This window comes from Heterocephalus glaber, unplaced genomic scaffold, assembly GCF_053883595.1.
Source record: "Heterocephalus glaber isolate CG9 unplaced genomic scaffold, H.glaber_assembly_v1.0 deba00001141, whole genome shotgun sequence".
In the NCBI taxonomy this organism is placed as follows: domain Eukaryota; kingdom Metazoa; phylum Chordata; class Mammalia; order Rodentia; family Bathyergidae; genus Heterocephalus; species Heterocephalus glaber.
In genome coordinates, this window is record NW_028258201.1 from 2682196 (window position 1) to 2697539 (window position 15344).

General features: G+C 51.5%; 1 protein-coding gene and 1 pseudogene across 2 annotated transcripts; both read right to left on the bottom strand.

Annotated features, from left to right (window-relative positions):
• Positions 1-109: 109 nt before the first annotated feature.
• LOC106009515 (WD repeat-containing protein 25 pseudogene) lies at positions 110-1904 on the bottom strand (annotated as a pseudogene). The gene has a single exon (XR_015451015.1). The product of XR_015451015.1 is annotated as a WD repeat-containing protein 25 pseudogene (transcript).
• Positions 1905-10756: 8852 nt separating this feature from the next.
• On the bottom strand, positions 10757-15303 carry Rps10 (ribosomal protein S10). Its single transcript, XM_004846755.4, has 6 exons — positions 15153-15303; positions 14273-14422; positions 13731-13902; positions 11940-12017; positions 11248-11303; positions 10757-10850 (listed from the first exon to the last, which is right to left on the bottom strand). The coding sequence occupies exons 2-6, from the start codon at positions 14420-14422 to the stop codon at positions 10809-10811; spliced, it is 498 nt and encodes a 165-aa protein (XP_004846812.1). The 5' UTR covers positions 15153-15303; the 3' UTR covers positions 10757-10808.
• Positions 15304-15344: the final 41 nt, after the last annotated feature.

Genomic DNA, 15344 nt, shown 5'->3' on the forward strand with positions numbered 1-15344 from the left:
TTCCCTTTGTAGACACAGCAGATTGTCAAAAATTTGAAAAACAGGGCTGGGGATTTAGCTCAGTGGTTCTGGCACCTGCCTCACAAGCACAAGGTCCCAAGTTCAATCGCCGGTACAAAAAAAAAAAAAGATAGCATTGAGCACATTCTGTATATCTGTAGCCTGCATTTTTCTGGCCCCTTCATGCTGTTTTTATACCATTTCTATTTATAGTCCATCCTAGGGGTGTGTTATCAATTATTTTGCCATTTCTCCATTGGTAGAAGCTGAAGTTCTGTCCCATTTTAGTAGAATTACAGCCTTGAACATCCTTGCATATTAATCCTGGTCCCTACCTCAGATAGTTCCTCAAGATAAATTCTCAAAAGCAAGATGGGCCTGGTGGCCCATGCCTGTAATCCCAGCACTCAGGAGGCTGAGGCAGCAGGATTGCTGCCAGGCCGGGCCTCTGTCACTGCCAGTCTTGACGGCACCTCCCCAGGAGCAGGTGCCAAGAACAGAGGGAAGCACAATGTGATAGGTGGTGCCCACACAGGCCTGCATGTGTCCCTGCAGTGTGCACGGGCAGCTGGCAGTGCGGAAGCTGAACATGAGCCCCTGGCCATCGGCACTGCCAATCACCAGGAGGTCACCACAGAGGGGGCACTCACAGCCCACGGCATAGCCTTCCACCTGTGCCCTTCCTAGTGCCACATCCACTCATCCAGCAGGGCCACATGGCTGAGAAGAGGGCCATGTAGTTGCCATTGGTCTGTGCCAGGAACACGGGCTCCAGTGGGAGCAGGGCCAGGCTGGGGCAGGTGCACCTCTCATGGAAAATCTGGCGAGATTTTGGCAGAGCTCTGGAAGTCCCCAGCAATGCTGGCATGATTGGCAGAGTCCAGGCTGCTCAGGAGCTCGGAGCCCTCAGGGAGGAAAAGGATGTCAGGGTCTGGGGCATGCTCGCCCTGGAGCTGCTCACCGCTTCACCTGCCCTCCACAGAAGAAGACGTTGTGGTCTTTGGGGTAAAACGTCACAGCAGTGAATCTGAAGTCACTCCCATCACTCAGTCGCTGGGTTCCCATCTGGAGGTCAGTCAGTTGCAGGGCGCAGTCACCGCTGCTGGCCGCTGGGCAGCCCTTACTGCCTGGCCGTGCGGTGAGCAGGTCTGCAAGTGGCGGCTGAGCCCTCAGCATCCCACACCCTGAAGGTCCTGTCCATCAACGTAGACCACTGGACACAGGTGACCAGGCCCTCGTGGCCTTGCAGGTGGCCCAGCACAGACCTGAGGACGAGGGTCTCTCTGCTCCTGTTCAGATAGGGCTGGATCCACCCTGACACCCCAGGGGCCATGCAGAGCAGGCCTCCAGCTGCCTCCGCCTCTTCAGAGTGAGGGAACAACATGGTCTCGCTCCTCTCCTCTCCAGTGAGCTGATGTGTCCACTGGTGGCTGTAGACTGGTCCTGAGCCCAGAAGAGTGACATGGGGGTGTCAGGGAGATCGGAGCTGCCCTCAGTGGACAGCTGCCAGGGACTTGGTGTGGCTGGGGCACAGCAGGGCCACAGGGAGGAGGGGCGGGAAGGTGCCCAGGTGGGGTGATGGTGGTGGGAGGGCTCCTTCTTGGGCCACTGCAGCCTCTGGCCAGGCCAAGATTCTGGCTCGCTCCCCTGGAGCCCAGTCAGTGGGAGAGGATGGCCCCTGGGTTCGTCACAAGGTCAGGGGTCCCCGCACCATGTCCTCTTTTCTGTTGCATCCCCTATACCAGATGCAAAACTCTGCACGGGAGGCTTGGCCACACTAGAAGTGTCTTCCACAAAGCCAGTAGCATTTGTACCTGCCGCAGGCTCCTCTCAGCCTGAGTCTGAACCATTGCGAGCCATAAGCCACCAGCAAGGCCATCAAACACATGGCGTCCTGCTGTCCATCCATGGCAGACTACCTGAGAGCAAACAAAACTGGTTAGAAAAATGTGCGGAGCAGGTGTGGTGGCACACACATGTGATCCCAGCACTCAGGAGGCTGAGGCAGGAAGATTGCAAGTTTGAGGTGAGCTGGGGCTCCACAGTAAGTATGAAACCAGCATGGGTTACATAGCAAGACCCTGAATCAAAAAAGTTGTTTGGATGGTTTCTAATTTCATCCTCCAACTCTTTATGGGTCTGTTAACCAAGGGACTCTGTTCTTTCTTTGAAGAAAATGGGTAAACAGTAGAAGTAAATAAGAAAAAGTTACACTTATATTATCCCAGTTAAATACTTCTTCAAATGTCCTATGGGGGGGGGTACCGGGGATCAAACTCGGGTCCTTGCACTTTGCACAGCAGGCGGCAAAACCACTGAGCTAAATCCCCAGCCCTAAATGTACTATTTTTTTAAAAAATCAATGCCATATGTGGTGGCACATGCCTGTCATCTCAGCACTCAGGAGTGGGTTAGCTAGTTAAGTAAGACACGAGAGACAAGTCATAAATATTAGAAAAGAAAACAATTATCATTGTTTACACACAACATGATTGTGATCATACACAATGTGATCATGTAAATAGAAAATTCAAAAGCAAGTTCAATTCGAAAATTCAAATTAATTCAATTAGAAAATGAGCAAAAGTCATGACAGACATCTTACCAAAGAGAATATAGAAATGGCAGGTCAGCACATTGAAAGATGTCCAGTGTCATTAGCCATTAAGGAAAAGCAAAACGGCAGTAAAGGCAGACATAGTGGCTCTCAGGAGGTTCCACTCCCTGGCACGCAGGAGGCTGACAGGAGAATTGCCACAAGTTGAAGGGCAAGGCCAGCCTGGGCCACATAGCAATCCTATCTCAAAACAAAACAATGCAAAATTGGGGATGGACACATTCCATAGCTTCCCTGTAGCAGTGCTCACAAGACTGCATCTGTTTATTAAGACTCGGACCTGGGGCCAGGGCTGCAGCTCATAGCAGAGCCTTGAATGACACACATAAGGCTTGGCTTTGATCCTCAGCATGGCAAGTAGATAAAATAACACAATTTTGAGCCAGGGATTTACCTCAGTGGTTCCCGCACCTGCCTGGAAAGCACAAGGACCTGAATTTGATCCCCGGTACCAAAAAACAAAAAACAAAACCAAAAAACCCCACACAATTTATAACTTTAGCTCTGAAGGTGCAGATTTCCCTATATGGGCCTTAAACCTCACTAACCCTCACTTAAAGAGCACCCAAGTTAGGGGGGAGAAGAGTGGGCATAGGGCCCATGTCACAAGAAGGGCAGGATGCTGGGGCTGGGGTGGAGCTCGGGTGGAGCAGCGGCCCAGTGTGTGAGGCCTAGGTTCCATCTCCAGCACTTTAAAGACATTACATCTTTTTTTTTTTTTCCCCCAGTGCTGCAGATTGAACCCAGAGACTCACACGCTAGGTATCTTGGTTACTTTTTTTTTTTGGAACTGGGGATCGAACTCAGGACCTTGCACTTGGCAGGCAGGTACACTGCCACTGATCTAAATCCCCGGCCCGGTTACTTTTCTTGTTGTCTAATGCCCAAAGTTAAAGGTGGAAAGGTTTGTTGTAGCTCACAGCTTGTAGAGGTTTCAGTTTTAAAACTCACTAAGTAGTCCAGGCTCACCTCAAACTCACCAAGATCCTCCTGCCTCAGCCCACTGAGAGCTGGGATTACAGGTGTGTGCCAACCCGCCCAGCATTTTTTTGGTGTTTTTTTCTTTTTGGTACCAGGGATCAAACTCGGGTCCTTGCACTTGCAAGGGAGGCCGCAAAACCATTGAGCTAAATCCCTGGCCCATGCCCAGCATTTTTTGCAAACTAAGGAACTGATGCCCTTAGATCCTCATTTTTTTTTAGAAAAGCATTTATTGGTACATTTTAGATATACATTATGATCACATTCATCATAGGGAATTTGTACATGCTATATCTTGCTTCGTCTTTGTTGTTCCCCCACCGCTTATGTACAAAAGCTGTTTCTATTTTTTCCTTTGATTTTTTTTCTTGTCCCTTCTTCCTTTGCCCCTCCCCCCTCCTTTGTTCCTTCTCATTTGAACATTTTCTTCCTATTTCCCAGTGTCTATTGTAGATTTTAGTCCTTATTTCTTTCGGTTTATCACACCAGAGAAACAATGCAGTATTTAAATGTGTGTCCAGTTTATTGCCATTTAGCTATAAATGTCTCAAGCTCAGACTTTTTCTTTTTTTTTTGGTACTGGGGATCGAACTTGGGATCTTGTGCTTGCAAGGCAGGTGCGATGCCACTGATCAAGCTCATCCGTCTTTATGGCAGAGTACTCTACTGTATTAAAAAAACCACATCTTCTTTATTCATTCATCCATTGATGGGCATTTGGGCTGTTTCCAAGATTTAGCTATTACAAACTGTACTGCTATAAACATGGGTGTGCATATATTGCTGCAGTGCGATGCTTTTAATTCTTTTGGGAAGATACCAAGGAGGGGAATAGCTGGGTCGAATGGAACCTCTAGCCCTAGTTCTTTGAGGAATCTCCACACTGATTTCCACAGTGGTTGCACCAGTCTACACTTCCACCATCAATAGAGAAGGTTTCCTTTTCCCCTCAGTCCCATCAGCATTTGTTATTGGATTTAAAAAAAAAAAATAACAAAAAATGTTTTACTAAAACATAAGATTTACAGAAGTTTCCAGACAACCCATGCAAAATGGTCACAAGCTTTTTTTGAAGGGGGGAATCTACACTTGACAGCAAAGTCACAATGTTATTAGTGAGGGCTGTATGGATGATTTCTTGATAGCAGCCATTCTGGGGAGAGGTGGAATCTCAGGGTTTTCATTTGCATCTCTCGAATGACCAGGGATGTTGAACATTTTTTTCATATATCTATTTGCTGTTTCTACTTCTTCATCTGAGAAGTGTCTATTCATTTCAGATGGCCATTTTTGGATTGGGTCTTTAAATTTTGGGGGTCTGATTTCTTGAGTTCTTTATATATTCTACATTGTTCCTTTGAGGAACAGCTGGAAAAATTTTTGAAGAGACAGTGTGGGTTGTCTCTTTACTCTATTGGCATTTTCTTTTGCTGTGCAAAAGCTTTTTAATAAGGTGAGATCCCGGTTGTTGATTCTTTGTGATAGTTCCTGCACAAGTGAGATTTTGTTCATAAAGTCTTTGCCTACACCAACGTCTTTGAGAAGTCTACCTATTCTATCTACCAGCAGATTACTTGTTTTAATATTTAGATCTTTGATCCATTTGGATTTTAGTTTAGTGCATGGTAAAAGATATGGGTCTAGGTTTACTCTTCAGTGCCTCATTTTTTTAAAGCAGCACTCTGGGAGGCTGAGGCAGGAGGATTGCTTTGAGTTTGAGGCCAGCCTGGGGTACATAGAAAAACTCTGTCTCAAAAACCCAAAATAGGGCTGGGGATTTAGCTCAGTGGTTCCACCGCCTGCCTCGCAAGCGCAAGGACCAGAGTTCGATCCCCAGTACCAAAAAAAAAAAAAAGACCCAAAATAAATAAAGGGCTGAGCCTACAGCTCAGTGTGAAGGTCCTGCATTCAGTCTCTAGTACTGCTAAGAAACAAACAAACAGTGCCGGGGATTTAGCTCAGTGGTTCCGGCGCCTGCCTCACAAGTGCAAGGTCCCAAGTTCGATCCCCAGTACCAAAAAAACAAACAAATACAATAAATACAGCAAGTGGCACTGGGAGTTCAACCTAGGGCTGGTGCATGCCATAGAGCTGAGAACTGACTGCTGCCTTTCCACTCACTGAAGTAATAGACCTGTCTGACATTCTCCCAAGGAGTCTTCAGGGGTTGAACCCCATCCCATTTGAGCTTGCCTCTGTGCTGCCCTGTTGCAGGCCTCGGCTCCGTGCGGGCCTCCTGTCCCATCTAGTATCTATTTCTTGTTCCAAATGCCCTTTCCTCACAGTGGCCCCTTTGATAACCACCAATCTCGGGGCTTGCTTCTCTAGGGCCTGCTCTTTGGGCCTGTGCCACACATTTACCATGGGCTTCCCAGGAAGAAACAGAAAGCCGCTGCAGGCTTTCCATGTTTCCATGGCCGGCACTTTGTAAACAATTCCTTTCTCCCGTCGTTGCCTCCCCAGTGCCCTCATTCTGTCCTAGTTTCCCTTTCTACAACCCGAGCAGCAGATCAGATGACTGTGCCGCCCTGCCCCCAGCAGGCCACTGGAGACGCTGGGACCCAGGGGTTCACCCGAGGTCACCACGCACCCCCAAACTCACCCCACTCTGTTCTTCAGGAAGAGCAATTTGAGCCTTGTTAATCCTCATCTTGTTTTTGTTGGGGGTTTGGTTTTGTTTTTTTGTCTTGCTGTGTAGCCCAGGCTGGCCTCAAACTCAAGGTGACCCTCCTGCTTCAGCCTCCCGAGTGCTGGGATTACAGGAGTGTGCCACCACACCCAGCTTTGAGATGGTGATTTAGTAAATCACCCCAGGCTGGGCTTGAAATTATTATCCTCCTGCCTCAGCCTTCCAAAGTACTGGGAGTTAGGTTTTACCTATTTATTTACTTGCTTGCTCATTCATTAGTGCAGTACTGGAGACTGAACCTGGGGGACCCCTGAGGTACATCCCAGTACATTTTTTAAAATTGTGTTATGAAAAAGCCAAAGTTACTCAGGCTGGCTTCTAATTTATGATCCTCCTGCCTCAGCCTCCCAAGTAGCTGGGATTAGAGATGTGCACCATCACAGAGGGCCACCTGGTCAGTGTATTTATTAGTTAATTAATTCACTTATTTTGGTGGGCTTTCTTTTGTTTTTTGGGTTTTCTTGGTACCAGGGATTGAACTCAGGACCTTGAGGCAGGTGGCGGCAACACTGAGGTACATCCCCGGCCTTTTGTTGTTTTGAGACAGGGTCTCACTAAAAGTAGTTCAGGCCGCCCTTGCACTGTGTATTCTCAGACTCTCAATGACCCTCCTGTGTCAGCCTCCCAGTGCTGGGATTACAGACGTGTGCCTCCACACCCAGTGCCTGGTCAATCTTTAGTCTCAGCACTCCGATAGCTGTGAAGTTTTGTTTGCTCTGAGGATGACAGCCAGTTCACAATCTGACGGTAGAGGGTCAAGGGAAATGGGAAGCCCCAGGCCCATGGTAAATTGTGTGTTCTGTTCCACAGCAGTTTCTACAGTTAACAGTAACTTACCATGGATTTCAAAGTAGCTGAAAAAGAGGATTTCAAATGTTTCCACCACAAAAAATAAGTATTTGTGGTGATGGATATGTTCACTGGACTGATTTGCACTTTTCACAATGCATACATGTAGAAACAAAAATAAAGAAAAAACAAAACAATCCATACAGGCATCAAAATGTCACATGGGGGCCGGGGATTTAGCTCAGTGGTTCCACCACCTGCCTCGAAAGCGCAAGGTCCTGAGTTCAATCCCCAGTACCAAAAAAAAAAAAGTCACATGGTACCAATAAGTATGTATATATTATTTGTCAATTAAAAATAAGATGGGTGTGGTGGTGCACATCTATAATCCCAGCACTCTCAAAGGCTGAGGCAGAAATTTCCTAAATGTGAGCCCAGCCTGGGCAATTTAGGGACTTAGTGATTAGAATAAAAAAATTAAAAAAGGGTTGGGGACCAGCTTAGTCCAAAGGTCCTGGCTCAATCCCCGTACACTGGTACTGTGTATATACTAGAAAACTAAGAAGGCTGAAGGTTTTTTTTTTTTGGTACCAGGGATCAAACTCAGGACCTTGCGCTTATGAGGCAGGTGAGGAGGCAGGTGAGAAGGCTGGAGTTTGAAGCCAAGCAGCTTAGTGAGATCCTGCCTAAAACTGCTGACCCAGTCGGGGGCTGAAGATGAAAAGCAAAAGCAATGGAAATTAATGCTGCTCCAGGTGCACCTGGGAGAGCTGGGCATTCAGCCCCACGGAAACATGGTTTCCATAGCAATCCATCACCACAGGCCGGAACTGGAAACAAGCCACTGCCCACTACCAGGTCAAGGGGTAAGCAGACTCCCAATGAGAAGAAACCACTGGCCCTGCACCACCACCACAGAACCCAAACTGTGATCCCACCAGGATGGAAGAAATCACTGAAAAGAGAGATGCTGTAGGATGTGCTGTGCAGAAACCGATGACTCGAAAACCCGGGCAGGACCACAACCCCAGGACCAACCACATCCACATTGTCGCTGCAGAACCTCCTGAGACCCATGTGTGGGGAAGCCTTTCAGCAATCCCTTAGTCACAGTTTCATCCCCCATGGTCTAACACAGGTGTCGGCGGCTGCTTCCTAAAAGTCTTAGTAAACTAATCAGAACACAGAGGGACTCAAGAGGCAGAGACTTAACAGCTGCTATAAAGACTGTTCAGTTAGAAAAACTAATCTTCATCTATAAGCTTCCAAAGTCTCTTTAAAAACCCTCTGTAGCCTTTTTTTTCCCGAGACAGGGTCTATGTAGCCCAGGCTGGCCTTGAACTCCTAGCAATCCTCCTGCCTCAGCCTCGAGTGCTAGGATTACAGGCGTGCACCACACCCTGTTTGGGGCCTTGTTTTGGTGGTAGTGGTAACGGAGGGGGTGACAGACCCGAAAACCAACCCTGCAGGATGGGCCGGAACTTCCCCAGCACCTTCTCCAGTGATGGCCTCTTGTAGTCCTAACACACGCTCCCCAGTGACCTCCTCAGGCTCTTGTAACAGCAGCCCAACAAGCACTGTTGAGCATGTCAACATGTGGTGCAATATGCCTGTGATCCCAGCACTTAGGAGGCTAAGGCAGGAGGATTCTGAGCTCAAAGCTAGCCTGGGCTACAGTGAGTTCAAGGCCAGCCTCAACTGCACAGCAAGAACCTGCCTTAAAAAAAAAAAAAAGCCGTCTGGCCTCCCCTGCCCCGTGTACCCAGCTGAGATGCGCCTTGAGGATAGTGTTCGGTGTTAAAGACTCGGTACACAGCTTGGATGTTGTTTCCAACTAGACCGTGAGAAGCAGACAGGCAGGGGCATCTTCTGTCCCAGGAGAGGGGCTGACAGATGGGTGGCCACCTGCAGGGAAATGCCTGTTACTCTTCTCTCCTTGCTGAGACAAAATCCCCGACACCTGAAATTAAAGGGGGAAGAGGTTTATTTGGCTCAAGGTGGGTAGAGGTTTCAGTCCACCATCGGCCAGCACCAGGGCCGAGGGGCAACAGAAGACAGCAGAACCAGCAAGGGGCCTGAATAGTGCCTTTATGCCACTTTTATCCAGACTACTCAGGGTGGGTGGGACTCACACCCTTAGTCCTGGTGCCCTCGGGCCAGCCCCAGCCCGATTCAATCACACGCACTAAGTCAGTCACCGGAGAAAGCAGGCAGATTTGGGGGGTGTCTAATCACAAGCCCTAACAGTGTCTGTCCCCATGCTGACAACTCAGGACCCTTGGGTGTCCCTGGAGGCCGCAGCTCATCTCCAATATATTCTGGAGCCAATTTAACTCACGGGGGAAGGGGCTGCAGAGAGCCCTGCCCTGCTTGGGAAACTAACATTTCAGGGCCAGGAAAACACCCAGGCTTTGGAGTCTGGGCTACGCGACCACTTAGCGAGTGAGGACAGGAAGCACTCGACCTCACCAAGCCCGCAGGGGACTGGGTGAAAAGCCATCTCTGGCGGTGCAGCCGGGACTGACCAAACAGCTTCCCCAAACACTGCCTCTCTTTCTGATGCTGACAGCCAAGTTGTCATCAGCCGCCACCTAGTGGCCCAAAGCACAATCGCGACGGCAGGTGACCAGCAAATCATCTGTGTAGTTTTAAGATTTTCATCGTTTTGCTGTTTTTGGACACAATGTCTTGCTATGTAGTTCAGGCTGGGGTAGAACATGCTATGTAGCCCAGGCTGGCCTCCAACTCAAGTGATCCTCCTGCCTCGGCCTCCCCAGTGCTCCAGCTAGGCTTCCTTGTGGCACAGCACCAGGCGGTGTTTGTGTGCAGGGCCACAGAAAGTCTTGTCTGCCCCTCTGGCACTCACCAGACTGGCACTTGGCATCAGCCCTGGAAAACAATGCCTGGGCCCCTTTCTCCTGTCACGTGCTGGGTCAGCAGCCCCAGAGAACCCAAGGTCCCAGCCCCTCAAGGGCACCTGATAACAAGAGCTCCAGCTGCTCAGTCAATAGCTGTCAATTTTGCTATGTAGCTCAGGCTGACCTCTCCACCATTCTCCTGCCTCAGCCTCCACAGCGCTGGGATTGGACATGTGCCACCATGCCCAGATCTTGAAAACTTTGAGACAGGATCTGGCTATGTAGTTCAGGCTTTCTCTGAACTCACAATGATCCTGTCTCAAGCCCGACAGTACTCTACTACCAAGGTGGACCCCAGCCTGCTTCTGTGCATTTGCTCCTGTCGTTTTCATAAACCCTAACCTTTAAGACTGACAGAGTTTGCCTAGTATGGTGCACACCTGTAACCTCAGCATTCCGGGAAGCTGAAGCAGGAGGATCACCCAACCTGGAAAACACAGCAAGACCTCTGCCTAAGAAAAAAAAAAAAAAAGAAAATACAGTAGAAAAGTAGCTCAGTGTGAGGGGCCTGGGTTATAACCTACTCCCTCCAAAAAACCACCCAGTAAGCTCCAGTTTAAATAGCACTGTACTCCTCCCGTCTGTGCAGAACCCTAGAGCACTGTTTCCTTTCTCCTCTCCAGCACCTCTAGAGGAGGCACGAAATCCCAATGCCAGGCCACTGAGTGGGCACAGCTGGCATGGCAGGCGCCTGGCCCCCTCCCCCGTGACCCCTGAGCAGCTCCACTCGGGCTTCGCAGTAGCACACAATGCACACGCAGATACAGGTTCTCCCGCTACACGTTTATTCAACAGAAAATAGCAGCTCCGGACTCTACTGGGGTGGCTGCCCTCGTCCACGACCAAATCCACCTCTCTGCAAGGAAAAGCACACAACGTCAGGGTTCTCTCGGGCTCAGGACTCTCGGTCCTGGTGCCCTCGCCTCCTCCCAGTCACCTCTAGAGCTATCACCGGCCTGAAGTGGATGGAAAACCCAGGCGGAAGGGAACCCGCCCAAGACCACATCTGCAAGATGATGACTTGATTCCCTACCAGGTTTACCCAGGAACCTGACACCCACGGGCCACTTTGGTTCCTGACGTGAATTCTGGGTCAGGAGCTCTGTGGCGAGCACCAGCACCGAGACTCACCAGCAATCTGTTTACTGTGGCCACTGAAACTCACTTGGGATCCAGATAAGAACGGGGGACAGGGCCTGCCCCACCCCCCACCCCACACAGGACGGCTCTCGGGGGCGGGCAGGGTTACTCACGAACTGGAACTCGGTAGCTGACCCGGCGCCGGCCTCGGCCTTCTTGTCGGCACCAGCTGGAAAAGAGACAGCCACTCAGAGCCACCGCCCCGAGCCCCGCTGCGGGGGCAGAAGGGAAGGCGGGACACACAGCGGTGGGTGCTGGTGCAGAGGCGCAGGGCAGTCAGGAAGCCCGCCCACCCACCCCTCCCCAGGGCCCTGCCTCCAGGAACTCCCTGGGCACCTGGACAGAGAACAGGGCTGGGGCGCAGCTCAGTGCAAAGACCCCAGGTTCAGTCCCAGACTACCAGATGGAGGGTGGACGCACAGCTACAGGACCCTCTGTCACACACAGCCTATGTGGACCAAGGCCACTACAGTGGCCTAAAATCAGTCTCCTTTCGGCCCTGTGACACCTGCCCAGAGGTGTCAGTCGCTCCCCGCCCAAACCTACGCCCAGTCCCCTCACAGGACCCCGCTGAGGCCTGGCCCTGACCGAGGTTCCATGGTGTGAGCCATCACTAACTCCCTCTCGACCAAGGGCCCACTTCCATCTCGTGTGTGAGGAACCACAAGAGGGGAGCGGGCAGCAGAGCCTCGCTGCTGCCACCAAGGACTCTCGTCAGTCTCTTTGGCACCTTCCCGGCCCCAATCAGGGCCAAGGCAGAACCTGCAGCTCCCCCGCGACACCAGCCCTGCGGCGCAGCACTCACGGGGCACGGCGCTCCGTCTGTAGGTGTCTCTGTCGGCCTCCCCTCTCGTGAGCCTCATGGGGCGCTCGCCTTCCACACCTGCGGGGACAGAGGCGTGCGTGGTGAGCACAGGAGGACGCTTGGATGGCACGGCGGGCACAGGGCCTCCTACACACTCGCGCCTGTGCTGCCAAGAAGCCCACGTCTCAGTTGAGATGCCACATAAATAAACAGGGCTGAGGACGTAGCTCAGGGCCAGGTTTTTCTGCTATAATTTCTTAACATGAAAGTATTTTCCAGAAATGTGGCCATTTCTAAAAACATCTGAATAGCCAAGATTTTGAATTTCACCCATCCCTCCAAATGGAAAACTGAGTGTAGCAGGGAGAAAGGTCGGGTAGTAAGCGGGAAGCCCCAATTCCAGCAGTAATTACACAACTCAGAAGCCACCAAGAACCCCCAGTTCAGTTCCTCTGGGGCTCCTGGACAGACCTCATTTGGGTTTTCTGATGGAACCCAGGGCCAGAGCCATGCCAGGAGTCGAGCTCCTACCACTGAGCTACACCACAAACCCAGGCTCAGGGTTTTGTTTGTTGTCTTGAGACAAGGTCTTTTTTTTTGGTACCAGGGATTGAACTCAAGACCTAGTGCTTGCTAAATCCCCTGCCCGAGACAGGGTCTTGCTGTGTAGCCCAGGCTGGCCTCCAACTCAGTGATCCTCCTGCCTCAGCCTCCCAAGTGCTGGGATTACAGCCGTGTGACGCCATACCCAGCTCAAAGCAGATTTTAAAAGCTAAAATCTACCTTAAAATGCTCATAAATATGGAAAGTAATACTCCCCCTACCTAGTTACCCCAGAATATCCCTGGACATGATTAGAGCACACGATTTCTAAAGCATTAGATGAATAGCTCCATGGCCAGTGACTGAGTAAATACCAGGCCCACCTGGGCCTCCAGATGGGAATCTGAGAGAGCAGACCCTGCTTTTCCCTGCGGGATTCCAAGATCCAACAGAGAATCCTGCCCCTAAAGGAGCAGAACTGGATCCCTGGGGAGCTTCCCTGTTTCTGGAGCCCGACAGTCCCATGACCACCGCGTTCAGAAATCTAGGCACCTTTCACCTCGGCCCACAAACTCTCTGCAGCGACTACAAAGTCCATGCGAGAAGAGCCATCATCTTGACAAAATGCGACCCCAAGCCAGCAACAACCTCAGGAGCTGGAAGAGAATTCCCAGCATGACACTACGGTTTCACACTGTGACTCTCCATATATCTGCTCACCAACTTTTTACAACGTCTGCTCCCCTTGCTAAGAAACGCTCCAAATTTCTTCTCGTGCCTAGTAAACTGCTTTGCTGTGGGCTTCTTGGGGTAAGCACAACCTCTCCTGCTGGAGAACGGTTAGCCCACACCCCATCCACATGTGTCCGTCTGGGTATCGGCACAGGCTGTGGGGAAGAAAGCCAGCCACACTGCCACTCACGCTGAGTGCCCTCAGAGGACCTGAAGACCTCTGCTCAAGGCTGGGGCCTGGATCAACAGCCCTGTATGCCACAATCCCGCTAAAGCTGACTGGGGGGGGGGACGGGACCAGAACCGAACCAAAGTCACTCTTGTCCCCACACACAGCAGCTTCCAGCAGGCCCTGGGAGGGAGTTATCCGCACCTCACCTTTGTTGTTGTTGGTTTTCTGAGACAAGATCTCGCTATACAATTCAGGCTGGCCCTGAACTGAGTGATTCCTCCTGCCTCAGCCTCCCGAGTGCTGGGATTACAGGCACACACCACCACACGGTGCTTGCACCTTACCTTTGGGCCGGGGTCTGCCAGTCTCGGGCCGGCTGCGGCGCAGGGTGGCAGGCACGATCTCAGGGGGCAGGTGGAGGTAATCACGGAGATACTGGATGCCCTCGTTGGTAAGGTACCAGTAGAAGTGTCTCCAGGCAAACTGTTCCTTCACGTAGCCTCGGGACTTGAGAGACTGTAAGGCACAAAACAGTTAAGACTGAGCACAGTGATGCAAGTCTGCAGTCCCTGCTCCTCAGGGGGCTGAGGCAGGAGGATCCTTTGAGCCCAGCCTGGCCAACACACAGCAAGACCAGCTCAAAAGCAAATTAAACATGGGGCCGGGGATTTAGCTCAGTGGTTCCAACGCCTGCCCCACAAGTGCAAGGACCTGAGTTCGATCCCCGGTACCAAAAAAAAAAAAAAAAAGTGCTAGAAAAGCAAATTAAAGTACAAGTCTGGAGCTCTGCACTTGAAAGGCAGCAAGTAGCCAGGGCTGTCCTGGTTTCTTGGAATCTGCCTGGAGCATTAGTTTAAAATCCCTCCATCTCCATCCCGCCCCTTACCTGCATGGCCTTCATGACGTGAAGGTTGGGTACATTTTTGTCGGCCAGCTCTGGGTGCTTGGGCATGTGGACGTCCTTCTTGGCCACCATCACTCCCTCCTTAAAAAGGAGCTCGTAAATGGCGATCCGGTTCTTCTTGGGCATCAACATCTGCGAGAAAGAGACCGTGATGGGCGCTTCTGAGCAAGGTGGCTGGGGTTCGGCTATCAAGGCCACGCAAGACCTGAAATCGACCCCACAAAGCCATTGCCACTGGGTTAACCGTAGTGGCACAAGACACGAGGAAGGGAGGACTAAAACTGAATGGAGAGGGAGCACGGGTTCCACTTTCACAACCTTCACAACCACAGCGGTGCCTGGAACCGGGTGTTGGGGGTGGGCACAGACGCTTCAGATCTCCCACCCCCCGGGAACGTCAGCGACCGTACCTACCATGGTGCAAACCCCGAAGCTGTTCCCTTACGTACACAACGAGGATCCAGAGGTTTTACAAAAGCCCTCGCTTCCTGACACCCCTATTTCCTAAACCTACCTACCCCAAACTAGGGCCCCAGGGCCGGGCCAGGGCGCAAACCCGAGCAAGAAAAGTCCTGCCGGAAAACAATGCAGGCAAGATTCTGTCTCCCCAGCCTCGCCTGCTAGTCTCCGCCACGCAAGGACTTCAAACTCCCCTCGGTCTTCCGCCATCCGGACGCCAATCTTGCCTATAAGAGCTCCCTTAACTCCTTGAACTGCGCCTCAGTTGCTCTCGCTGCTTGGAAATGGGTGAGTGAGGAGGAGCAGAGAAGCACCCGGCCCTGACCCTGGGGACGGGCGGTCGCAATGGTGGCAGGATGGCCTGGATGGGGGCCGATGAAACCCTAACTACAGAGGAACTCACCGCGTCGGCTGCAGGGACCAAAGCCGAGGCTGGAAAGGAAGGGACATGCGCATCCCCAGCGTCTCTTCCGGGCTGCGCGGCCCCGCCTCCTGCCAGGACCCCGCGCTGCCTGGGGTGGCTTCGGCATTGCCTGAGAAGTGGGCGGTGCGAGGGACGAAGCTGCTAAGGGCGCATGCGCTGGGAAATTGCCGT

What these genes read in the sequence shown, in the direction of transcription:
- Rps10 (XM_004846755.4), bottom strand. Translation starts at nt 14,422, where the DNA reads ATGTTGATGCCCAAGAAGAACCGGATCGCCATTTACGAGCTCCTTTTT. An exon ending in TGGCAGACCCCGGCCCAAAG is followed by an intron (nt 12,018 to 13,730) that starts GTAAGGTGCAAG and finishes CTGTCCCCGCAG; the next exon opens with GTGTGGAAGGCGAGCGCCCC. An exon ending in CAGCTACCGAGTTCCAGTTC is followed by an intron (nt 10,851 to 11,247) that starts GTGAGTAACCCT and finishes TTTTCCTTGCAG; the next exon opens with AGAGGTGGATTTGGTCGTGG.